The following is a 24,275-nucleotide window of genomic DNA, read 5'->3' as shown; positions in this document are numbered from 1 at the left end:
ATGGGATTTTTTTTTTAGCGGGGCCGGGCCTATCGAGCGCTTATCGGGCGACCGCTGAAACGGGTGCTGCACCAGCACTAATGAAACAGGTGTCTTAAGTGACATTAGTTCGCTCCACGTCAACTCTTCAACATCCTCTGGGTGGTCTAGTTGGTTCATGGCGTCTGACTGTAATGGATAACATCTCATCAGAAAGTCGGCGGTTCGATTCCGTCCCCGGAGAGCAATTCTCCCCGGAGAAGAGTTACATTTTTTGCCTTTTTTTTTCTTGTTGTATTTGCCATTTCTTTCCTTTTCATCAAAACTCTTGGCCGCACTTCAGTCATTTATTTGTCAACTTCTGTTTTTTTTCTCCTGTGGTTATTTGACAATTGTCTCCGGATCAATTCGATTTTTGCAACTGCTCTCCTCTGCAATGCGATACGGCATTGGTTGTCGAGTGATCTTCGTTGACTAAGGAAGGACCAAGCCGTCTCACAAACAAGGCCTTGAATCTGATGCGGTGAACACTGTCTTACTTCCATATACACACAATATCCATCTGTTGTATCGCTTCTCCGCGCTTCATTGTGTTTCAAAGACCGTCTTGAGCCGCGTGTTGATTCCTTTAACCGCTCTACCGACAGCCTTGGCTGAAGGATTCGATGACCGACCAGCCAATTAATCCAGGTGACGTGTAATGTGCCACCAGCCAGCCCCCGGCCCTGCAAAGACTCGACCTCCGACTTTCTTCATGCAAGAGCGGTGATTGACATCTTGACGACAATTCAAGACACTCCGCCATGGCGCCACCTTGTGCGGATCCGCGACAGATTGTCATCACTTTGAATCCCGCCCGGCGAAAGGCTCTGCTGGCTCTTGTCCAAAGCATCATCTCCTACATGGTCTCCGAGCTGGAGACGCATCCTGATGAACTTGGCTCCATTGCTCCAGACGATGAAGGCAACGATTACGATGACTCGTCTCCTTCAGACTCAGCTGACAAGCTGGTTAGCAACTCTGCCTCTCAGGGTGGCAAGTCTCGAGGCCTTCCGCAATCCAGAATCAAAACGACCAGAGAGGCAGAGAAGGCGCTGGGAGCGGCTCTGGCGTACACGCTTGAATGGAGGGATGAAGTCGTGTCCAAGCTCGAGGAGATTGTCAATGTCGAGGATACGCCAAAGATCACAGCGGAGAGGAAAGCCCGGCGGGAGGCGTTGGACAAGAAGCAGCTCGAGATGCCTAATAGCGATCGCCAGCTCACGGATATAGACGGCGTCCCGGTCGATGCGACTGAGGATATCTCTACGCTGCAATCGGCGTACAAGCCGATACCTACGAGGCTGACGACCATCCCGGCCGAGGACCGAGAAGAGGCGCTCACCTGCATCTTGCTGCTGCTCCTCTCCACGGGGAAATATTCAGCCCATTCCCGCGCCCTGGTGCTCTATCTCGCCTCGTCATTGGAGCTCTCCCAGACCTTCCTGAACAAGACGGAAACAGAGATTGCCATGTCCCTCATGGAATCTTCCACGGCCAACAACGACCAGAGAGAAGCCATGTCTGCAGATGCCGAGGCGGCCAAGCGGCGACAGCAGAACAAGGTCAGCCGCTTCTGGAAAGTCGGCCTGGCGTCCGTGGCTGGAGCGGCGGTGATAGGGGTCACCGGAGGATTGGCCGCTCCGCTTGTTGCGGGAGCTATTGGGAGTGTGCTTGGAGGTGTTGGCCTAGGAGGAGTGGCAAGCTTCCTCGGCATCTTCTGGATGAACGGGGCACTGGTCGGGACTCTCTTCGGAGCATATGGCGCCAAGATGACTGTAAGTCAAGGACATGATGGGGACGCGTTTCCACATGCTAATTCTGCTTGTGATACAGGGCGAGATGATGGACAACTATGCGAAAGAGGTCGAAGACTTCCGCTTCCTCCCTCTCAAAGAAGATGCTATGACAGACGTTCCAGAACAAATCACCAAAGAGCAGAAAGAGCAGCGCCGCCTCCGCGTCACCATCGGAATCAACGGCTGGCTCAACTCGGAAGACGACATCAAGAAGCCCTGGCGCATCCTGGGCACGGAAACGGAAGTCTTCGCCCTCCGATACGAGATGAAGGTCCTCCTTACGCTCGGCACCGCTCTAAACGACCTTGTCCGTTCGTTTGCCTGGACGGCGTTCAAATCCGAAGTCATCAAGCGGACCGTTCTGGCTACGCTCTGGGCCGCCCTTTGGCCGATCCAGGTGCTAGCCGTGGCCTCCAACGTGGACAATCCGTTCAATCGCGCCAACAACCGGTCTCGGAAGGCTGGACAGCTCCTCGCCGATGCACTCATCAACAGGGTTCAAGGAGAGAGACCAGTCACGCTCGTGGGCTATTCTCTTGGCGCGACGACAATTCACGCCTGTTTACAGTCTCTCGCTGAGCGCCATGCCTTTGGTCTCGTCGACACGGTCGTCATCATTGGTACGCCGGCTCCCTCTGATCCGGCTCACTGGCGGGCGATCCGACCTGTTGTCTCGGGAAAGATCTTCAACGTGTATTCTGAGAATGACATGGTCCTGGGGTTCGTCTACCGAATGCACAGCCTCGCGCTTGGTGTTGCGGGTCTGCAGCCTATCAAGGATGTCCATGGAATCGTCAACGTGGACTTGAGCGAGAGCGTCAGCGGCCACCTTCGGTATCCTTCTCTCACTGGCGAGATTCTGCGCAAGTGCGGCTTCGTCAATGTCAGGGCCGGAAAGGATATCGAGAGAGACGACGTCATCCGGATGAAGGACAAGGAAGAAGACCTCATCGATTTCGAAGACCGCCCCAGCAACAAGCTCAGCGATGCAGACAAGTCGGCCGAAGCCCTGCAGGGCCTGACAATCACCCCCCCTGGCCTCATGCCGCAAAGCACCCCCAATCCACCTCTTCCCAAACGACCGACCAACGGTCTCGACCTTGAGAGACCGAGCCTCCCTCCCCGGAAAACCGAGTCTGTGCCTCCTCCCCCCTTCGTGCAAGAGACGGAGGAGCCTCCTCCTCCTCCTTTGCCGCGGCGCCAGACGGCCCCCTTGCCGGAGCTGAGGATCCCGCGACGGCCGGTGCCGGGGACGAACATGGTCGAAGAGCCGGCTAGTCCGATGACGCCGCTGACGCCGCAGTATGATTCTGATGATGAGCGGCATGTGTCCATTTCGATGGTGGATAGGGATGGGGATGATGATCATCGAGAGTAGCTATTATACACAATGTAGCATTGCGTTTGCTCTGGACTTGGGAGATGGATAGATAGGTAGTAAGACTACTGATTCTTGAAGCCATACATCAATGCGTACTGGACAAAGATGTCGTGAAATGGATCTACATGATACTGTTAAAGTATGTGTTTGAGGTAGGACCGAACCTGAAAAGGCCTTATCAACTTTTCACCTACTGTTTTCTCTTCCAAGCACTGAGCTGCTTAAAGAGTCTGTGGGAGACCCAAACACGGAGCTTTTGATCCAATGTCGATTACACCAAAGCAACATCACGAAAGCATAGCGGCAAATCGATTATGTTTAACAGTTTTCACCTGTATTTTCCATTCTACCGAGTCTATGCGTATTCCACATATCATGCATGCCTCGCACGAGCAGATTCTCCCCGCCATGCTGCAGGCATCCTCATCGTCGCCCTGTTTTCATGAAACCCAAGCTATTTGGCATGTCATTATTTGCACCCATGCAAGAAGTCGAGGACAAGTGAAAATGCGAAAAGGAAAAAAAGAAATCAAGTCTTCATGATGCCTCGGTTCTTCTCAATAGAATGGACACAGATGTTTGAGAGAGAAATATGAAACAAGGAAATAGGAGGCTCTGTGCTTTGTCCTCCCATGATAGCGCTCTTCCCAAGGCGCTAAAGACCGGTGAGCGTTTTTCTTTATGCTACCAGTCGCCCAGAATTTTGTTTTCCACACCCAACTCCCGGAATCCCACCACGTCCGCTTGTTTTGTTTTTATTTTATTTTTCATGACCCTGCCGTCGCTCGCCGAGCGATATGCATTTATCGGGAGGACATGGCCTTGGTGACAAGGCGCTTGAGGGCGAGCTCCTGCTTCTTCAGGTCCTCAGCGGTGCTGTCGGAGAGCTCAAGAGCACCCATGGCGTCGCTGATGGTCTGCTCAATCTTCTCCTTCTGGCCACGCTTGAGCTTGAGGGAGAGAGTGGGGTCGGAGACGATCTCCTCGACACGGCCAATGTAGGACTCGAGCTGCTGCTTGGCCTCGAATCGCTTGCTGAAAGCCTCGTCGTTGCTCTTGAAGGCCTCAGCGTCGCTGATCATCTTCTCAATCTCGCCGGTGGAGAGCTTGCCGACAGAGTTGGAGATGGTGATGTTGGCACTGCGGCCAGAGGACTTCTCGGTAGCGGTGACCTTGAGGATACCGTTGACGTCGACCTCGAAGACAACCTCGAGGACGGCCTCACCAGCCCTCATGGGAGGGATGGGAGCAAGAGTGAACTCACCCAGCGAGGTGTTGTCCTCGCAGTTGACACGCTCACCCTGGTAGACGGGGAACTGGACGGTCTGCTGGTTGTCGGCAACAGTGGTGAAGGTCCTCTTGCGGATGGTGGGGACGGTCTGACCACGGGGGACGACGGGGGCGAAGATGTTACCCTCCATGGCGACACCAAGGGACAGGGGAACAACGTCGAGAAGCAGGAGGTCGGCAGTCTCGGCGGAAGTGGCCTTTCCGGAGAGGATACCGGCCTGGACGGCAGCACCGTAGGCGACGGCCTCATCGGGGTTGATGCTCTTCTCGAGCTTCTTGCCGTCGAAGAACTCGGACAGAAGCTTCTGGATCTTGGGGATACGGGTAGAACCACCGACGAGGACAATCTCGTCAACGGCGCTCTTCTCGATGGCGGCGTCCTTGAGGACCTGGGCAACAGGCTCAAGGGTGCCGGCGAAGGCCTTGGCGTTGAGCTCCTCGAAACGAGCACGGGTGATGGTCATGGTGAAGTCCTCACCCTCGAAGAGAGAGTCGATCTCAATGGTGGCCTGGGCACCGCTGGAGAGGGTACGCTTGGCACGCTCGCAAGCAGTGCGGAGTCTTCGCAGAGCACGGGGGTCGTTGCTGGGGTCCTTCTTGGTCTTGCGAGTGAACTCCTTCTTGCAGTGGTCGAGCAGGTTGGTGTCGAAGTCCTGGCCACCCAAGTGGGTGTCACCAGCGGTGGCCTTGACGGTGAAGACACCGCCCTGGATGTTCAGGAGAGAGACATCGAAGGTACCACCACCCAGATCGTAGATCAGGACGTTGCGCTCCTTGTCAGTCTTACCAGCGCCCAGACCGTAGGCGATGGCAGCAGCAGTGGGCTCGTTGATGATACGGAGGACGTTGAGGCCAGCAATGGCACCAGCATCCTTGGTAGCCTGACGCTGGTTGTCGTTGAAGTAGGCAGGGACGGTGATGACAGCCTTCTCAACCTTCTTGCCAAGCTTGGTCTCGGCAATCTCCTTCATCTGTAGTTTGGATATCGTTAGCTAAAAGGTTCCACAGCAGGGCTTTTCTCGCCTCGGCCATGTCACTAGCCGGACCGCAGAGCGACGTACCTTGAGGAGGACCATGGAGGAGATCTCCTGGGCGGAGAAGGTCTTCTTCTCGCCGAGGTAGTCGACCTCGATCTTGGGGGTGCCGGCATCGTCGACGACCTTGAAGGGCCAGGACTCGATGTCCTTCTTGACGGTGGGGTCGTCGAAGCGGCGGCCGATCAGACGCCTGGAGGTGAAAATTTTGTCAGCAACCGAAATTTTCCTGCATAGCAGCCAAAGACAAGAGGCGAGGGCTGAATACTCACTTGGCATCGAAGACGGTGTTTCTGGGGTTCATAGCGGCATTGTTCTTGGCGGCCTCACCAATGAGACGCTCCTTCTCCGTGAAGGAAACGAAGGAGGGGGTGGTGAAGGAACCCTGCTCGTTGGCAATGATCTCGACATTGTTACCCTCATAGGTGGCAACGCAAGAGTAGGTGGTACCTGTAGGAAGAATTGAGGTCAGTCTGGAGTTTATAGACAGTGAAGAGACTTGATAGATGATTGCAATAGAGAGGAGAGCTGAAGGGAGGAACGATTCCCTCCTGCCTGTCTCCCAATTTCGCTCGTTGGGTTGGCCGTCAAGGACCAGGTGAGGGGCATCTCCAAGACGCAGAAGGAACAGATTTTTTGTGTGTGCAGCAACTTACCCAGATCGATGCCGACGGCACCGTCATAAACTTCGTCCGCCATTTTTTTTGAGAAGGGGTATGAAGAATTAGAGAAAGAAGAAAAAACAGAAACCTTCAAACTTGTGTGAAGGATTCAAATGAAGGGAGGAGATGGATGGGTTGGAGGAGAGGGAAGAAAAAGAGAGCAAACGTGGGGTTGGTTTGCAAAGAAATACCCTCCCACTACAAATTTTGCACTGGCGAACTTTTTTTTTTTTTTTTTTTTTTTTTCGCCTTTCCCTCCTTCCGCTAACTTTTTTTCCTTTGCAAGTGTGCATGCAGGGGTGGGGCCAAGCGATAAGTTTTTTCTTGCCGTGCTTAGATGGTCCCTTAACACGCTAGGCCTATCTTGGACAAGCCCCTCTGTCGAAATTTTCATCTCGCGCCTCTGAGAGGCTGATACTCCAGTGAAAGTGGTGATTAAGCAGCCAATGAGAGGGCAAGAATATGGCAGATCTATCCACGAGGCGACTTTTCTGTGTCCCCCTCTCTACGGTAGAGCGTTGCTGGGGTCACAAGTTGAGGCTGTTGACTTTGTTCTCAAGATACGTTGTTGTAACGGTATCCTGAACAGATCGTTTCGAGTCATGTGTGGCACCAATCTCTCGCCATCTTGCAGCCAGGCTCCCCTTTGAACAACCAAGACACCAGATATCCTCTTACAGTACAAGCCCCTTTGCCTTCTGACGGATAACTTGGCAACATATCTTCATATGCAGAGACACTCGACATTTCAATCCACAGAAGCACTCTGAAGATGCTTTGTCGAAACGTCATATGCGGGCTAGAGAGGCACAAAGGCACATTATATCGACTGGAGGGTAGATTGTAGGTAGATACTGAAATCGTAGTGATGCTACATATGCGTGTCCTATGGTACAGTTTGTCTTGCCGTCTTACAGCCCGCCTAGCCCCTCCTCTAAATGACTAGAACAGCCGAGATCTTCTTACAGCCCAAGGCTCTTTGCCTTCGATCGGACAACATTGGCAATATCATCCTCCACCGAAGCATCCACCTGGGGCTCCCAGTTGAAATACTTCTTGAACCTCTGAGACACCGACTTGGAGTTCTGACCCAGCGAATCGGCAACAGGGACATAACCCTTGAGCTGCTTCTGCTCAGCAAGAGAAACTTGCTTGACTGTCACGTCCTTGAAATAGCCTTGCTTCTTGACCTCCTCGGCAACCCGCTCCGCAATACTCTTAAAGTTAAGGACACCCTTCGGGCCGAAGAAGTAGCCGTGGAGGCCAAAGATCTCCGGGTTGTTCTTCTTCGCAGGGTCCTGCGTGGCCTCGAACAGCTTGAGGAACATCTCGCCGACGTCGTCAACGTGCACGTAGTCCCATTCGGTCTTGCCCTGGCCGACGAGAGGTACAAAGCCTTCGCGCAGAGACATCTCGACGAGAGTCGGGATCTGGATTGTCTCCTGATTGCCGGGACCCGAGCCCTGGCCGAAAATGAGAGGCGGGCAGATGATGGCAGGCTTGACCGAGTCGGAAACGGCGGCCTGGACAATCTTGTCGACGTCTCTGTGGGGCGCTCGGTCATCGAGGTTGAGGATGCGGTCGATGTCGTCGATGTCGTGGTACTTCTGGTCGGGCAGGGGAGGCTCGCCCTCTCTGCCGTTGACGACGTCGTACCAGGTCAGGATGCCGGTGCCGGAGAGGTGAATCCAGTATCCGGGCTTCTCGGGCGTGTGGCCCTTTTCCAGGCCCCTGGCGATGGCGGAGGCACTGGCGGCATGGTCGGATGAGTCTGCGGTGTCTGTGTTGCAGTGTAAGCTCGAGGTTCACGGCAAGTGTGTGTTTTTCCTTCTTCTTCTGTGGACTCGGCAACTTACGGATGACGACGTCTGCTTCGGCAGCAGCTTGCTCGATGGCATCGACGTCATCGAGAGTGCCGTAGACAAACTTGACTTCCGGGTACTTTGCCTTTACGATCTCGGCTCGTGCCTCGTTGCGGACGAGGATCTTGTACTCATTGTCGGGATGGGCTCTGTAGATTTTGTCAAAGGCCGTGCCACCAATGTAGCCTGAGCGTCAAATTGTCAGTTCTGAGATCGTTCGTGGTGTCGAGGTGTATGTTGTGGAATTACCGGTAACGCCAGTCCTGCGAATCCGGTCCGAGTTAGCCTCACTGCGTACACTATGAGAAGCGTTCATGCGGGGGAAATGCATACATAAAGACCTTGACAGCCATGATGATGCTTGTGATTGTACAGGGTATGCTTGTGGTCGTAAGGTAGAGGGGTATTGCAACACGTTGTAGATTGGTCTGACTTGAAATTATCTCTAGTCTTCTTCTACCTAGATTGACAGCAGGCACCGGCTATATATAGCTTTTCGATCGAATCGTCTGAACGGGTCAATTGCTCCAGTCTTCCCCTGAAAGAATCACCAAAGTTCGATTTGTAACATCGCGCTCAAAGTTTCCCATGCTGCACCCAATTATGGGGCCTGGAGGGGTCGAGCGTTGGCGTGACATCATGCATCAATGTTTAGCTAATGAAGAGGGCGGCGATGGAAGACGCCAGCGAAGCTTCATTCATGTGGCTTCTGAGGCTGATACCACAAGAGGCTACGACTCCATCGTAGATGCGGAGAAAGTTGTCGGCCTTTCATTGCTTTTGGCCTTGGTATTACTCAGCATCTTCTCATCGACATACGAGTACACAAACCGTTCAAGTCCTCTTGGTGTTCGAATGCCTTGGCCGTGTCTCACTTGTACGAGCATCTCAGCCCACCCCCCGCGTTCGATGCCGTTGAATCGCCGAAAACAACAAAGTGGCTTCCAGCATCGAAACGTCGAGCCAAAGCTGACCAGAAGCCAACCAAGCAGCTGTCAAGTCTGACGCCCGAAATTGAATTGAGTTTCACAGGCTAAAACCATCATTGGCCCAATCTGAGAGTCGGAACCCCCTTCTCTTTCCCCTCGATTGTGACGCCTCGGCATGACCCTACTAACGTAGGTACCTTTGTTCTCTGTACCTACCATACGTCGAAGTTTCTCCGAATTGTTGTAACACAGACGCCGCCTTCCTCAGCCAAAGCGCTCGCTTCAATGTTCTTACTCATTGCGGAACAATATATGTATGTAACCCTTTTGCAGCAGCGTAGCACCTGTCGAGGCAGGCAACATTGCTCAGGTTTGTTTTGAGCCTAGTCCGGTCGGCCTCCCGCAGGCCACCCTGTAGGCCGCCCAGTAGCTGCAAGCTCATAAAGCTTCGCATCTTCTTGCTCTCATCCCCATCCTCCTCTCTCTCCATTCAACTCTTCTGCAGACTCCCCAAGCACAAACAACAAAAAGCTCATCCACAAAACAAACTCCATCTGCCAACTCAACTCCCAGAACCACTTTCAAACATGCCTGACTACACGTACAAGAGCTCCGGCACTAACAGCCAGGTAAACCAACCATCCCCAGAACGGCCTCAGTCTCAAGCCATGAACTTCCTGAGCTGACCGGCTTCTTCATCTCAAGGGTAACCACTACTGCGCGCGTGACTACGGAAGCAGTGCTTCCAACTCCAACTCATACCACTACTCCAACTCGTAAGTCTGTCCGTGCCCATATCGCGCAAGAATCACCGGCATCAATTCCCTAACCGCTAGTTTCAGGGACGGCTCTTACTATTACTCCAACTCCGATGGCAGCACCTACTACAATGATGGTGCCGGAAGCTCCACCTACACTTCGCCCAGCGGCTACTCCACCACGCAGTCCGGGGATGGCAGCCAGAAATAGACGGTCGAGTTCTTTGATGGCCCGGTGGAAGAGCCAACGGCAGGTGGAAGATTCCGAGCTTGATGTCTATTGAAGTTATGATATCCACGGGTTATGGTGTGCGCCGATTCGGACATTCGGGCTGAACCCTTAGACACGCAACAAAGAATGAAGATATCATGACTACTTCTCTTTCATACCGCATCTCTTTCACGACACTGATGCCTTATCCGTGCTACGAACCCTCATTCACATGTATGTCTACGGGCAATCGTCACCTGCTTTGCAAGTGCCTCAATGTGATTCCACTACATAACGACAATGACTGACGTTTGGTTCCTGGAGGTTCCCCCTCATTTCGTCCACGATGACCTGATCTGACTCCTCAAATGTTCATCCTCCAACTCGGCACGCGTATATAAGAAGCAAGATCCCTCTTAGCCTAGAAAGGAAACAAGAAAGATAATTCCCTGAAAACTGAAACGAAAGGAAAGAGACAATGAAAAAACGAAGGAAAAAGGAAACTAAGCGGCCCGGCGCAAAATAATCATCATATTCGTTTTGCGATACCATCTGATATGAGAATAAATCGCAAGTCGCCGTCATGCTTGTCTTCGAAACGGTGTCTGACAAGAGTCAGAATATCATGATAGAAAGCCTTGGGTGTTGTGAATGGCGTCTGTCAAAAGAACAACGCTCGATTGAAATTATCGCTCCTGTCGAAGAAGCCGCCGGAACGAAAGGAAGAAACCAACCGCAAGATGCCATCGCGTCTGCCGTGAAGATGCAGTTTCGAGAGACACTGACAAAGAATGGTTCACCTTGCTGCTGAAAGATGCCCTCCGAGAAGAAAAAGAAGAAGCGCAAGACGACCATGTGCCTGTGAAATATCCGCCGAAACGAACAAGCTCCGAATGGTCATCGTGTCTGCTATTGAAAGCGGCCGAAACATGGGAAAGCACGACATGGTAAACTTGTCTGCTGTGAAATACGATCCGAAACTGATAAGAAAAACCCACGACTTCTCTGCTGTGAGATGCGTCCTGAGATGGGAAAATAGAACACGACACTGTCGTCTGCCTGTTCATAATGCGACTCGTCAAGGGGGGAAAAGGAACCAAAGCGTCATAGTAATGTCCGTAGTCAGATCTTGTGCGAGGTGTGTAGGGCAACAAATATGATGACAATCGAGTAAACGAATATCTCGACGAGCAGTTGCTGAAGGAGCATGGCGCGCTGTTCCTTGGTGAAGTCTTTGATCTCGCCGTAGGTAAACCAGGCCACAGTCGAGTCGAACTTGCGAATCAGCGCAATGAACCCAATAAACGGGAAGACAATGGAGGACGCCATGATGAGGATGAAGACGAGTGTGCGCTTCTTCTCCAATTTTTCGGGAGATCGGCGACGGTCCATGATCTCTCCTCGAGCGGATTCGATCAACTCGGCCTCAGACGGAGTGAGAACTCCTCCCGTTTGGTTCCTCGCGGTAGGCCATTGGTCCTTCTTCTTGGCAGGAGTTTTGATTCGGAGACACTTGGCTCCCAGGGCCGCAGCGGCTTTGAAAGGGTCAAGGCTGCACGCAGACTTCTCCTTATCCTTCTCCTTGGCGGAGCCGAGATTCACCTTGGATCTCAGCGAGCCCAGGATAGCCGACGACGGGCTCGGCGTGCTGTCCTCGATGCCGTCAAACTGATCTAAGGGAGTCTAGCGTTAGCCGTGCCATTGGGTTGAGCTTCTATTCATCACCGGAAGCAACTTACGAGTGGGACGGCCACGAGTGATTTGATCACGAAACACGGCGGTAGAGGGACGCTCCAGGGGAGGATTGTCAGAGCCACCAAGGCGGTAGGCACCAGAGGATGGGCCGGCTTCGGTCGAGTAGCCAGACCAGAGAGGTCCAAGTTTCGCTCTCTGAGCAAAATTATTGGCTTCATCCGTATTACGATACCTCTGAGAGCCGTGTGTCTTTGCAGCTTCCTTGAGGTCGATCAAGCTGAAGGGCAGACGAGAGAATACGTTGGCAGAATCATCGCTCGGCAGAGTCGTATCGCCAATGCGAGTTTCGCAGAAAGCCTGGTCAAAGTCATTGACCGTCTCGTCACGACGAGGGACCTGTGGCCAAACAGTCTCGGTGGACTCAGTCCGTGTCAGGGGCGGAGCATCTGCTCGTGTCTTAATGCCGACATTCACATCCACGGCCTTGCCCTTGCACGTGCATTTCTCAGGGCTGTCTTCCAACTCTACAACTCTGCCGGTGCTCTTCCAGCTGGGGGGAGTCTGAAAGGGATTCGCCACTCGTGAGGCGGCGGCCCGAGAAGTCTCGCCAAAGGCCTTTTGGGGATAATGGTCGGCGCTGGAAGCGTGATTGTTGTTCATGTGAGTAGCGGCACGCGCAAGGTCCTCGGCGTAGAAGCCCTTGGGACGGTGGATAGATTGGTTGCGCTGGTGAGAGATCGTGCCGGCGGCTCGGCGGTGTTCAACCGGCGTCGGCTCTGCCTCCACAATGTCGGAGACGTCAGCAAGGCTGCTGCCGGTATCCTTGATCAAGTTGAGATCCGATGTGTTGAGACCCTTGCAGACTGGTCCGGTAGTGACAGTTTGCCAATCAGCTTCTGCTGCAGCATCGTTGCCGCCGACTCGTGGCCAGCACTCTTGCTCCTCCTCCTCAACGGCAGGCTCTGGGCTTTGCTCGGAGCTGGGCTCGTAACGAGCATTCTGGCCCCTATCGACGGGAATTCGCACCTCGTCATTGACCTTCTAGGTCGATCGAACGGCAGTGGGATTGTAGAAGGCACTGTTGTTGTGCGTATTGTCTTCGTCTTCGGCTCTGGTTTTATGCACGATGAGGCGGTCGTCTTCGAAAGAGGATGCCGGATGGCGCTTCGCTATATCCCGTGTAGTTGAGCGGTGCAGAAAGGTGGAATAAGCTTCTCCATCATACTTGAAGAGATCGGTGCTCTCGTCGCTTGAGGCCTTGGAAGCCTTGGGCCGAGAAAGACCTCCACCAAGACCTCCATGAACAGGCTGCCTAACGAATCCCGTGTGTCCACAGTAGGCAGGGGACGGAGTGTAGCTCGCCTCCATGTCCACGCCATGAGAGCGTGGTTCAAGCGATTCGGGTCTCTTGGAGAAGCCAAATGCGTCAAATGGGGTTCCAGGCCGCGCGAAGACTGCTTCCTTGCCTTTGCCTTTTAGGTTAGGGGCTTCAATGCCAATTCCCCCGTTGTACTCATTGACGCCATCGCCATTCTCGTCGGCAAGGATGCTTTCAGAGTTGTTGCGTATGATGCCCAGACTCTTCAGGGTCACCTGGGGTGCGGGCGGGCAGGTCAAGCGACTGTCGCCTTCGTCATCGCCGACGATAGTCTCCCAATCCGACCGTCCTTCATCGCGGTCGAGCTTGAGAGGCTTAGGATGAGTAAGATTGCGTCCCATGCTCCATTTGGAGAGGGATGGATGATCCGAAGCATAGGATTGCTGGTTGCCATTGCCATCGTAGGGGGAGACACCCGGAGGCGGAATGGCATTCCTAGCACATGCAGCGAAAGGATCCTCAACGCCTTGGTTTCGCGCCTTGTATTGCTCATAGGCAATGGGAAGAGTGATTTTCACTGGTGGATTCCATCCCTGAGTTGGCTTTGAAGTGTTAGCATTGTTGAAGACGGTAAGAGTGGCTAGGGAGGGAGCGAACCTTGTCATAGTGAGGCATGGTGCGCTATCTGATGATTCGAATCCTTCTAGAGCCTTTGCTTGATGAACTTTGGAGTGACTCTTGATGGTTGCTTGTCCGAAGCTGATGGCTGAGATGGAGTTGTCTCCGAGAAGAAGAGAGACTTGGCGACAAGCAGCTCGCAAGTTGTAAGGCTTCTCCGGGGAAAGAGGCGAAAACGACGAAGAGTGATTGATGACTTTGATAGAAGTTCTTGCTGATTATGCGTTGGGTAGGATGCTTGATGATGCTTGGGGGGGATTGCTGATCTGTGGAGAGTTGTGATGATGATAATGGAAGGTGATGGAGGAGAAGAGATGGAATAGAAAGTTCAAGTCCAGGCCAGGAATTGAAATTGGAAAGAAGCGTGCCCAACACGTGCACGCGTCTTGCAAGGAGGATATGTCAACACGAGGCAGCGTGTCTTGTGCGCAAGGATAGGTGAATTGGTCTGGTTTGGTTGGTTTGTGGGTGGAGGAGAAAAAGGAGTTGCTGGTACCTGAGGTTGATGGGGAGGAAGGAGATGACTGCGAGCCCGCCAGCTGGCAGAGGAGGTGGGAGAGTTGTGGGCAAGGCCAAAATTCAGGCAAAAGCCCTAACACGTCTGCCTCCCCCTATCAGGGTGCTTTGTTTACAGCAAACACGTCCAATGCTACTGGTCCTCTGCTTTGAATGAATCATGCGTCTATTCTCAACACGCTACGCGTCTTTCTTGTCTTCCACCATGATATATCCAATATGTATTCCCCGGAAGAGTAATTCCTCGCAGTGAATTGCTTTCGAGATGGAAGTTGTCTAGAATATTCGTGCTGCAAAGTTGAAACTGGCCCCTGTGGCACTCCGTCATATCCTGTAATATACAAGACTATCTTTGAAAGAGAATATCAGAACGCAACGAGGTTCTCGTGAGGATGATAACACTGCCAAACTCGTGTGGAGCAGAGACGCGGCTGCTGGTTGGCATGGAGGTGTTGGCCAGTTGACTCAGCCTTGCAGAGAGAAACGGCGAAGCCTGGCACATAGACCACTTATTACAGAATCTACTATAGCGTAAAAGCTCAATTGCCATTGCCATGGAAAGAGAATTGGCTGGTGAACGCAATGGCTGCAGTGAAAGCACGTCTGGTTGAACAAGAGATCGTAATATTTCAAAGGGGGGCTCTTCATACTGGCGAGAACAAGTCTCTCCTTTTCTCAACCGGGACCAAACATCGTCACTGTTCAAGAAAGGCATATTCACGTCGCCTGGCTCTCGTGATACTGCCGCCACTGCTAGATGGATTGTCGTTGATTGATGTGCTGGCATTGGGCCGATGGAGCTGAGATGGCTTGGTCTGGGATTCCGATGCTAGTGCAGCCTTCGTCGATGCTAGCACAACGTCCTGCTCGTGCTAAAGACATGGAGCCCAGCCCCCCTTTACCTTATCCGTTGCGCGGGCCAATCAGCTCCCCAGGTTGCTGTGGCCAACAAGGCATCTCCCAGCTGGATGGTGTAAATGTTCCCCCAATCAAGCCCGCTGCTAACTCGGCACCCGAGGGACGGAACCGGATCCTTGCCACTGGTTTGCAGAACTGGTCTCACGCGATATTTTACGGAGCATAGCCCGGGGGGAGTTTGTCACTCTGTTACACTAGCGGCGAGGCCACGGGCAGGTCCCTGTTTAAATCACGCTCGAGACATCTTTAGGCCGGCCTTCTTTGCCGCCTCCTCCCTTCCGAGCCGACTCCATCGGCGAACTCGAGAGAACCCGTCTCGCCCAGGGCGATTCTTTTCGATTCCTCCCCTCACCACCGGCAAGCAGCATTGAGACCGCTGGCAGACTCTCTCGCCATGGCTTCGTCCGGTCGGTCCTCGCGCTGGGACGAGCTCCCAGATGAGATTGTGCTCCAGATTCTTAGCTGTGAGAAGATCCACTCGTACCTCCACTATGTCGTTCATCTCCGTGGACGGGAACAAACAAGATGAGGCCTGTGCTCACTAACCCAATCTCTGCTGCCATCAGATCTCGACCCCTTGCACATCACCAGGCTGCAGCTGGTCTCGCGAAAGCTGCAGAAGCTCTGCCTCGACGACGAGCTGTGGAAGCGCCGCTGCTTCGAAGAATCGCCCTGGTACCAATACCTCAAGAATCGTCGACGACTCTCCAGCGAATCCGAAGGCGAACACCGGGACGGAGCGGCGTTGCAGAGCCCCGCGGCCAATGGCAACACCAACGGCGACGGCAACAAGACCACTCCAGATGGACAGAAGGGCAAGGCTGAGCCGGGTAAGACGCGGCGGAGGTATCAACGATGGCAAGAGATCCAGGACATGGCCAACTGGGACCCGACGTTCCCCAACGAGCGTGTCTCTTGGTACAACGAGTACATCCAACGCAATGGGCCGACTTGCGTCAACTGGCTGCAGACGCCCCGAATCCGCGATCGAGGCTACGAGGCCATGATGGAGGCTCGCGGACTGGAGCTCTATTACCCATACGACGGGAACGATGGCATAGGCGCTATGCTTGCGGTGTCGCCGCTCGACGACGGCTCGGTTTGCCTCTGGGACGTCAAAGGGACGCGAGGCAAGGCCGGATCTCTCCTCGCCACCAGCAAATCCGACATTCTCTTCATCGATGGCCCGGGCAGCCAGAACACTCGACGCTCTAAGAGGGTTGACACGGGGGTTACAGAATGCGTCAGTGTTGATAACCAAAGGCATCGTGCATATTTTGCTGTGCAAAGCCGTGAGTAACCATACCAAATCTCCGTCCACAGCAAGCAATCCATCCAGATACTGACGGGTAGCCGCAGACTTGATCGAAATCGACCTCGAGCGACTGGAAGTCGTGAGCCGCGAATCCTTCGAATGGTCCATCACGGCCCTCTCCAAGATCCAGAACGACGTTCCTCTGACGGTGGGAACGTCTCTGGGAATCCATCTACACGACTTTCGTGCAAGAGCCCGGGCGACGCAAACGGCCGTCGAGCGAGTGGACCAGAATGACATTTTCAAATCCATCTTTGACCCGACACCGCTGCTCCCGTACGCGCCTCTATCGCAGCCGACCCCTGTCAGCATCATACATTTGCCTCTACGGGGATCTTCGGATCTGGTGTCGAATGACATCTACGTGGCCGGCAGATTCTCCAACATCCTGCACTACGATCGCCGCAAGTTCCCTGTCATTATGGACTCAATCTACTCGGGGGCTACGATCAACAGCATGGCGGCGATGCCTCACCCGTTCTCGTCGCTCGATAGCGAAGTGCGGCGGCACGCAGAACTTAGCATGGAGCAAGTCATCCGGTCCAAGGAAGACGGCGAGGGCTGGACACTCATCGCAGGGGGAACATACAAGTCTAAGGGTTCCCTGGAGATCTTTGGCCTCAGCCAGACCGCTGCGGACCCGGTCGGACGCGAGATGATGCAGACGTCCACCATGAAGAATAGGCAAACTGCAGCGTCAGCCGCGATCCTGTCGGTGGCCAATCACGGCACCAAGATTGTCTTCTCTGATGGAGCTGGCTCCATCAAGTGGTTTGAGAGGGACGGCTTGACCGAATGCCGTCGGCTGAGGATTGGCCACTGTGAGGGAGACGAGGCCCCGTCGCTCTTCGCCTCCATGAGCGCGGCAGGCGAGCTGGCACGGAAGATCGTGTCCACCAAGTCGAGGGAGGGCCCGGATCGCCCCAATGACGATAACATTCTCTTCTGGACAGGCGAGAGGCTGGGGCTCGTTAGCTTTACTCCAACGCCGCTTTATAAGTCCAAGGACTTTGATGAGAACGAGCCGGACCCTGCAGCCGAGGCAGAAGAAGAAGAGAGGAGGCGAGTTGCAGAGCAGATGCGCGAAGCTTTGGAACGACAGGCGGACGAGGTTCGATTCATGCAGACGTTTGGACACGGAGTGCTGGGCGAATAAGGGAAGGATTTACTTATATTGGCTGTTTTTCTGCATAAGCGTATCAAGATTGTGTGTTGGATGCGATACATTGCCTTTGGAGCGAGAGGGGGGGAGCCATCACGACACCTGGCCACCCGCCCAGCGAAAAAGGGAAGAGATTGATCATTTACTTACAAAAGTAGTCCCCAGTAGAGAAGCAGTTTTACATAATGTCATGGCCAGCGAGCGCCTTTTGATTGATCAAAAAGAGAAGCGGGCGATCAAATGACCTGTGGTAACATGCTTGCCATGGCACAGAACTTGTGTGAACTAATAGCAGTCCAGACCCTCGTTGAGCATGAAGTCTACTGCAACGCTACTTCGTACATACATGAGCCTGTGGTCTACCATCGACGCCGTGATTTGTACGAGATTTGAGTGGTTAAAATATACCATGTTGATAGTTGATAGGACGGATGAATCTGCGCCTTTGGCAGACGAACCAATGAATTCCCAGGTGGCGGCAAAATCGCGAAGGGGATGGAGAGGAAAAGAGCAAAGGCGAGAAGAAGAACAGCGAGCCAACGAGGCGAAGGACGCGGCAAGTTTTTTTTTTTCCCCTTGCACCACAAGCGAAAGGATTTGGCGAAGAACTGGGGATAATATCAGATGTTGAGGTTTCCGCGTCTCTTGCTCTCATCCCTTGCACATGTATGTATGTGCGTGCAAGGTAAGGTATGTACGAGGAACATGTAGTATCACATTCACGCTCCTCATGACGGATTTCGTCTTTCTCTCTCTTCTTACTACTTCACTCGCGAAGCAGGCATTTGCGAGCCAGGGTTGCCTTGTCTTGGTTTTGTCTCTTGTTTGATCCTGGTATCGTAGCAAAGGCATTGTTGTCACCTTTTGTTTTTGGATCTCTCTCTCTTTCCTTCTGGACAGGGTTCATAGATGATGGATGTACCCAAGTGCCCATCAGCGAAATAGCATGTGTGAGTGAGTGAGTGGGCGAGCGAGGGGGGGGAAGACGGACAGCAAGGCAGCCAATCACCAGGGTTAAGGTGAGAAGAATTTTGCTTGCTGCTTGTGCATACTGTAGACTACATGTTAGGTAGATGCGCGCATCATGTCCAATGACGACGTTGTTTGCTTTTTCGACAAATCGGTCTGGAGAGCAGACGGCACGCGAGGGAATGGCGGTGCCTGTGTGGCTGGCCTCGAACTTGCTGGAAAGTATTGGTTTGCTTCGATGGCGGTAGTTGTTGCGTTTCCAACTACCTTATGCGCATGTAGTCTTTCGGTCCACCAATGCGAGAGGAGAGAGAGATGGTGATGGTGGAACACAAGTAAGGTATGGAGAGGGAAGAGCAGAGGTGCTGAAGTTGCGGTATACAACGAGCAGTAGCTGAAAAGCTTCAAGGATGATGTTGGATTTTGGTGTCCAGAGTCGGTCATCTGACACGAGACCCAAGGCCTTCTTGCATCGGTAGCTTGGCGTCGAGTGCCGGCGTTCTGTGAGGGCGAGCCAGGCGAGAAGAAGCTGCATGGTCGGATGCAGATGCTGGAGGTCTGCCGAGCCTCAGGCGAGGGTTGAGATTACAGAGTGCGTAGTACATGCGTGTACAGGCCGTTTGGATATATAGGACGTATCAGAGGCTATATGCTACTATAGGCCACAGACGGAGAATCAGTGCAGAGAAAAGAGACTTTCCGTGCAACGTATGTAGGAAAAGAGGCAAGGAGCAAAGAAGGGAAGAGAGGCAGACGGAAGACGATCCCAAGTGCAGAGTTGCAACAGCACGAGCAAGGATCCCTCTGCCAGCGCGCTGCTGCAGCCGCCCCCCTCCACCATTGTGCAGAAGGGAGAGGCGCTAGACGGGACCAGACGGCTCGTAGTGGCATTTCTTCGTGCGTGGGAATTGGGCGAGGCGCATTATGTGCTTCTTTGTATGTGCGTCGTTTCTGCTCGTCAGTGCTCGTGCAGGAGAAGACCCGGGAAGCGCTGGTGTCGTTGGTGCTGCCGGTGGGAGGTGGAAGTAGGGAGGAGGCGGCTCGGTGCTCGTCTCGTCTCGGCTGGCCTCTGCATTCTCCAGAGTTGGTTCACCTCACCGGTCAACTGACTACATGTTGATACGCACTAAAACGAACGATCAGCAGCGGTCATGGACACCTGGATGGCTAGACAAAGGCCCAAGCTACTGAAGCAGGCAGGGCAGGTAGAAGCAGATACTACCACCACCGAGTCGGTGCCTCAACTGTTACCGCGCCTCGTATGCCCCACTGAAGACTCGGGATGTGCTACTCAAATCTTCCTCACTGACTTCAAGTCCAGGTAACATCCAGACACTCGCAAAATGCCGCCAAGCATCCGGATTCCGGATCCCACAGACCCACGGCAGCGCCCTCCAGAAGACCCTTGTCTCTCGTGTCTCTTGTTTCCTCCCGACTGCGCTCGAACATGATGAGAGGGAAGAAGGGAAAGAAAAAAAAAAAAAGGGTCGCTGAGCTGTTCCTCAGAACTCGCCGCACAGAGAGCCTGGAACCCGCTAAAGCGGCCCTGGGCGCATGTCTGGCTGCATGGATGCTGCATGCTGCATACACCGCTGGGACGGTCCAATGACGGCGTGGAATGTGCCAGCAGCGGGCCCTCTTGGACGGGGATCTTTCTGTCGTTTCTCGCGAGAGGGACTGAGAGATGCAAGGATCAGGATAGATGAGGGGAGGAGGGGCAGAGAGGCTGCTATCCGGTGAGGCTCGGCGAGCGAGGGTGATGCTTTGTAGAAGACGGAAGATGAGAGGATGATGGGTTGATGGCACATGGAAAGGATGAAGAGAAGGCGGCGGAGAGTTGTGCGGAGAGATTTGGCGTCAGTCAGTAGCCGGAACCATACAGGAGGGACTTACTAAAAGCCATGAAGCATGAAGCATGAAGCACGAGGCATGGGATCGTAGACCGGGGAGGAGTGCTTGTATGAAGAGGTGAGAGGTCTGGGCAATCGAGAGCTAGAAAGAGAAAGGACAGACAGCCCTGGATCGGATGATTTGGCCGCGCCTCAACTGATCGTCCCAGTGTGGGGGTGCATGTTAGAGGGGAGGAGGACAGAAGAGGGAAACCAACCATTGACTGAATGGATTCTTGTGGGATTCGCAGTGATTGATGGGTGAAGCAGCCGTGAATGATGCAGTATTGTATGATACAGACATGTTTCCATGTAATCTGCAGCGCGATAGTGTAGGTAAGGTAGTTAGCAGTTGCTGCCTCTTGCCACGGATGACTTGCCCTGAGCCTCCCCCCCATGCTCTCGCTTCTCCCTCTCCATATCATCTCCATCTTCAGCACCCCTCCCTCTGCTTCCCACCTTCGGCATCTTCCCCCATCCGTCAACGCCTCCATCGATCAAGCAAGCAATCAATATCAGTGTCAATCAATCAAACACCTTCATCATTCGTCGACAATCAATCAATCCCGCTCGAGCTGCAGAGGCAGAGGCAGCAGCGGTTGCATCATCCGCGTTCGTCGGGACCAAGCCCTCAATTTGCATCAAGCCACCTCAACGCCAATCCTCTGCCAATCGTCCGTCCGTCCCCATGCTCGTATCGTTACACCCTCGACGCAGACCAAATACACACGCCACGCCACACACGCACACACGCACACGCACACACAAAAGCCCATCCACGCGCACACCCTGAGCTGGTCCGCACACGCACTCGCACATGCAACACGCACAAACCCGCATATCACGCCTGTCCACGCTGGCTGGCATAAGAAACGAGCCAGCGAGGCGATGATCAAGTCGTGTCCGTCCCCGGCTGGCTTTGGCATGCAGCCTTCTGCAGTCGTCTCGACACAGAGCCCGGGATCCCTTTGCTGCTTGCTGCGTCGCTGAGGCGATTGATTCCTTGTCACACTTTTTTTTCTCTCTTGCCCTTCCACCCCTGCGCCCTCGCTTCCTCAGCATTGCAGAGCGTTGGTGGTGATTCCCTTTCTTTTCTTCTTTTCTTCGTTTCTCTCTTCTCTCTTCTCTCCGCTTGCTTTCAATCTGCGCTTCTGGCGTTTTCTATTTTTCTGTCTTTTGTCCTCGGCGATATCTTCATGGCAGCCGAGAGGTGATTCCAGGTTGTACTTGAGGTAGGTACTAGTTCGTCCCCCAACCCCCTCGATGTCTCCCTTGTCGTTGCTTCCACACCGACGGCGAGCTGGCCTGGTCTCTTATCCTCCGGAATCGGTGCCACCTATCACGAGACAAACTCAAGTCTTGCCAACTCATAGGATTCATCTCATCTCCAAACTCTGCAATCCACCAGAGTCCGGCACAATTCCGGTCAGGAACCGGCCAGCACGTCGGAGCATAGGAGAGGATAAAGAGGGTCAAGGAGAGGAAAAGAGAATAAAGAAGATTAACACGGCCCAGCAGGATCTTGCATCGCGCCGGCTGTCCAGCGGAGACGTATCGCAGCTTTGACCACGTCCAGCCAATACTCAACTACCGTTACCCGCTTGCTGGCAGCCCGAACTGGTGCTTCTGGAGCATATGCTGCCCGATGGCCTTCTGGGTGGTTGGCGGGGGAAATCCGCTTGGTGACGCTGCCTCCTCCAGTCGAGGTCAGGTGGCGGCTTACCTCAAGGGCGAGGCTCTGGGGTCCAATGGCAAGCGGAGGGTCTTTGCAGATGGAAGCGCGTCTGCCTGCAGCGAGGCGGGCTGCTACGGCATCACCAAGAGGCCGCGCCTGGACGACTGGGGGCGCGTCATTGGCTTCCACGGCAAGGGCCATCATGCGGCCGGCTGCGAGCACGAGCGTTCCGGCCATGTGAGTCCTGCTGCTGCCGCTGCCGAAGCCGGAGCCGAAGCCGCCTCGATCCACGTCAAGAACCTCGCCTTCCTCGTCATCCGCGAGCGGGAGCCCTCTCCGCCTCCGACGCCGCCCCTACAGAAGGGCCCGTCTCCGGACCTCCGCCCCGGATTCCCAGGCCTCGCCCCGTCTTATGCCCCGGCCCCTATGGAACGCACCCAGTCGGGCCTCTCCATCTCGTCCGACACGTCCGCCGTCGACTCCCGCGACACTGACCTCGAGCCGCTGCTGAGTGACCTTGCCGCGGCCCGGCTGGTGCGGCGACATGTGGCCAACAACTGCCGATGGAAGCACCGCGACTCGCAGCACGGCCGCATCCTCAAAGCCCTCATCAACCCCAAGTCACGAGAGGCCGACTTCCCCCTCGACAACGACGCCCTCCGCAGCATCTTCTCGGCCGCCAACGAACTCTTCTTTGCCAACAGGCTGGCGCAGAGGGTCACCTGGGACTGGAGCCACCCGGCCAGCGCGCAGTACGAGAGCCATATTGTCGGCACCACGGCTCTACGCCGGAGTGTTCGTCTGGGCGGCTATGAGACGCTCATTGTGCTGTCGTCGCCCATCCTCAAGGACACAAAGTATAACCGTCGGCTTCTCATCTCCACCTTCTTGCACGAGATGATCCATAGCTTTCTCTTCATCACGTGTGGCATCAAGGCTCGATACCAGGGTGGCCATACCGAAGGCTTCCGTCAGATTGCCGAGATCATCGATGACTGGGTTGGGGCCGAGCACCTTCGGTTGCGGGACATGGAGGCCGATCTCGAGCGCTTCATTGATGATGGGCCTCCTACCACGGCAGTTCGAGCCTCTATCGAGGGTGGCTCTGCCCACTCGAACCATTACTATTACGGCAGCAATGGCAATGGCAATGGCATTGGCAGCAACCACAGCCACAGTCACAGTCACAATCCTCCCGCGACTTGGCCCGTCTCCGAGTGGCCGCACGCCGAGAAGCATGACTATCGACTCATTGAAGCACCGCAGCCCTATACACGATATCCCAGCAACTACGACGAGTGGGAATGGCATGACAGGGAGGGCTTCCCAGCCCATGCCGCTCATCCATACCATCATTAACGACATTACGACAACGCCAGTATTTTTTTTTTTTTTTTTTTTTTTGACCGTGTTCTCTCTTTCTCGCCCTCTTCTCTGTAATTGAACCGACATACATATTTTCCTTGATATCCAACCCGGCGTGTACAAGATACTCACGCGTACAGAGACATATCTGCTATTTCCTTTGTTGAACGGGACATGAAAGACCAGAAAACAGCATGACATGGTTGTAGAAATTGGGTAGAAAAGATGGGAGTTTTTGTGTTTTGTTTGAACTCTTTTGTATCAGAAAATGGTGTGAACGATGAAATCTCTGTTTCTATCTTTGTTGTCTTGGATATGTATAGATTTCTCTGGTTTCTGTAATTATTTCATTGTTTCTTGTTTTTGTCTTTTCATCTTTTTCATCTTTTTCGTCTTTTTCGTTTTTTTCTGCATCGATACGTTATAATCTTTTTGTAGCACACAAGATGTGAACAGTGCTGGATGCTGTTTCTGAATGACGTGTTTAGCAAGGCGTTTTGGCGAATTGAATTGCATGACACTTTGAATTTTTGTTCAATACTGTGAGTTGACATTTCACTGACACCACTCGCCGCATGGTCTTCCTCTAAGATAATCGGAATGAAGCTGAACAAACCAACTTGGTTAAAGTCGGTGAGATACCGCCGAGGAACAAGCCAAAACAGAGCACGAGTATGCCAACTGATGGAGGAGGTGCTAAGAATCTTGAAAGCGTCATGTAATTATACTGCTAGGTACCTAGCTATATCAGCATGTATTCGCCGGGCATTCTTAGTTCTCGAGCATGCAGCTCCTAGGTAGTTGGTAAGGTCAGAGGAATCCCTGCGTGAG

The 24,275-nt window shown here is 53.7% G+C and overlaps 9 protein-coding genes across 9 annotated transcripts; 4 read left to right on the top strand and 5 right to left on the bottom strand.

Annotated features, from left to right (window-relative positions):
- Nucleotides 1-782: 782 nt before the first annotated feature.
- CCMA1212_009953 (uncharacterized protein) lies at nt 783-3,195 on the top strand (the record flags this gene model as incomplete). The annotated part of the gene is made up of 2 exons (XM_073707015.1): nt 783-1,796; nt 1,855-3,195. The coding sequence occupies 2 exons, from the start codon at nt 783-785 to the stop codon at nt 3,193-3,195; spliced, it is 2,355 nt and encodes a 784-aa protein (XP_073554495.1).
- An 806-nt stretch (nt 3,196-4,001) lies between these two features.
- CCMA1212_009952 (Heat shock protein SSB1) lies at nt 4,002-6,221 on the bottom strand (the record flags this gene model as incomplete). Its single annotated transcript, XM_073707014.1, has 4 exons — nt 4,002-5,459; nt 5,550-5,715; nt 5,795-5,972; nt 6,179-6,221. 4 exons carry the CDS (start codon nt 6,219-6,221, stop codon nt 4,002-4,004), a joined length of 1,845 nt encoding a protein of 614 aa, XP_073554490.1.
- Nucleotides 6,222-7,146: 925 nt separating this feature from the next.
- CCMA1212_009951 (uncharacterized protein) lies at nt 7,147-8,230 on the bottom strand (the record flags this gene model as incomplete). The annotated part of the gene is made up of 2 exons (XM_073707013.1): nt 7,147-7,964; nt 8,041-8,230. Coding segments are annotated over 2 exons (1,008 nt in total), but the record flags the coding sequence as incomplete, so codon positions are not given.
- Nucleotides 8,231-9,562: 1,332 nt separating this feature from the next.
- On the top strand, nt 9,563-9,944 carry CCMA1212_009950 (uncharacterized protein; the record flags this gene model as incomplete). The annotated part of the gene is made up of 3 exons (XM_073707012.1): nt 9,563-9,604; nt 9,681-9,751; nt 9,818-9,944. The coding sequence occupies 3 exons, from the start codon at nt 9,563-9,565 to the stop codon at nt 9,942-9,944; spliced, it is 240 nt and encodes a 79-aa protein (XP_073554494.1).
- Nucleotides 9,945-11,066: 1,122 nt separating this feature from the next.
- CCMA1212_009949 (uncharacterized protein) lies at nt 11,067-13,622 on the bottom strand (the record flags this gene model as incomplete). The annotated part of the gene is made up of 3 exons (XM_073707011.1): nt 11,067-11,617; nt 11,684-12,638; nt 12,696-13,622. The coding sequence occupies 3 exons, from the start codon at nt 13,620-13,622 to the stop codon at nt 11,067-11,069; spliced, it is 2,433 nt and encodes an 810-aa protein (XP_073554541.1).
- A 1,841-nt stretch (nt 13,623-15,463) lies between these two features.
- CCMA1212_009948 (uncharacterized protein) lies at nt 15,464-17,540 on the top strand (the record flags this gene model as incomplete). The annotated part of the gene is made up of 3 exons (XM_073707010.1): nt 15,464-15,533; nt 15,636-16,361; nt 16,429-17,540. The coding sequence occupies 3 exons, from the start codon at nt 15,464-15,466 to the stop codon at nt 17,538-17,540; spliced, it is 1,908 nt and encodes a 635-aa protein (XP_073554540.1).
- Nucleotides 17,541-18,783: 1,243 nt separating this feature from the next.
- CCMA1212_009947 (uncharacterized protein) lies at nt 18,784-19,050 on the bottom strand (the record flags this gene model as incomplete). The annotated part of the gene is made up of 1 exon (XM_073707009.1): nt 18,784-19,050. The coding sequence occupies one exon, from the start codon at nt 19,048-19,050 to the stop codon at nt 18,784-18,786; it is 267 nt and encodes an 88-aa protein (XP_073554537.1).
- A 2,005-nt stretch (nt 19,051-21,055) lies between these two features.
- CCMA1212_009946 (uncharacterized protein) lies at nt 21,056-21,466 on the bottom strand (the record flags this gene model as incomplete). Its single annotated transcript, XM_073707008.1, has 1 exon — nt 21,056-21,466. One exon carries the CDS (start codon nt 21,464-21,466, stop codon nt 21,056-21,058), a length of 411 nt encoding a protein of 136 aa, XP_073554536.1.
- A 583-nt stretch (nt 21,467-22,049) lies between these two features.
- Nucleotides 22,050-23,438, top strand: CCMA1212_009945 (uncharacterized protein; the record flags this gene model as incomplete). Its single annotated transcript, XM_073707007.1, has 1 exon — nt 22,050-23,438. One exon carries the CDS (start codon nt 22,050-22,052, stop codon nt 23,436-23,438), a length of 1,389 nt encoding a protein of 462 aa, XP_073554539.1.
- Between the last annotated feature and the right edge of the window lie 837 nt (nt 23,439-24,275).

This window comes from Trichoderma ghanense (genome assembly GCF_004382785.1).
Source record: "Trichoderma ghanense strain CCMA-1212 chromosome Unknown scaffold_20, whole genome shotgun sequence".
Lineage (NCBI taxonomy): Eukaryota > Fungi > Ascomycota > Sordariomycetes > Hypocreales > Hypocreaceae > Trichoderma > Trichoderma ghanense.
This window is presented reverse-complemented; position numbering and strand designations above follow the sequence as displayed.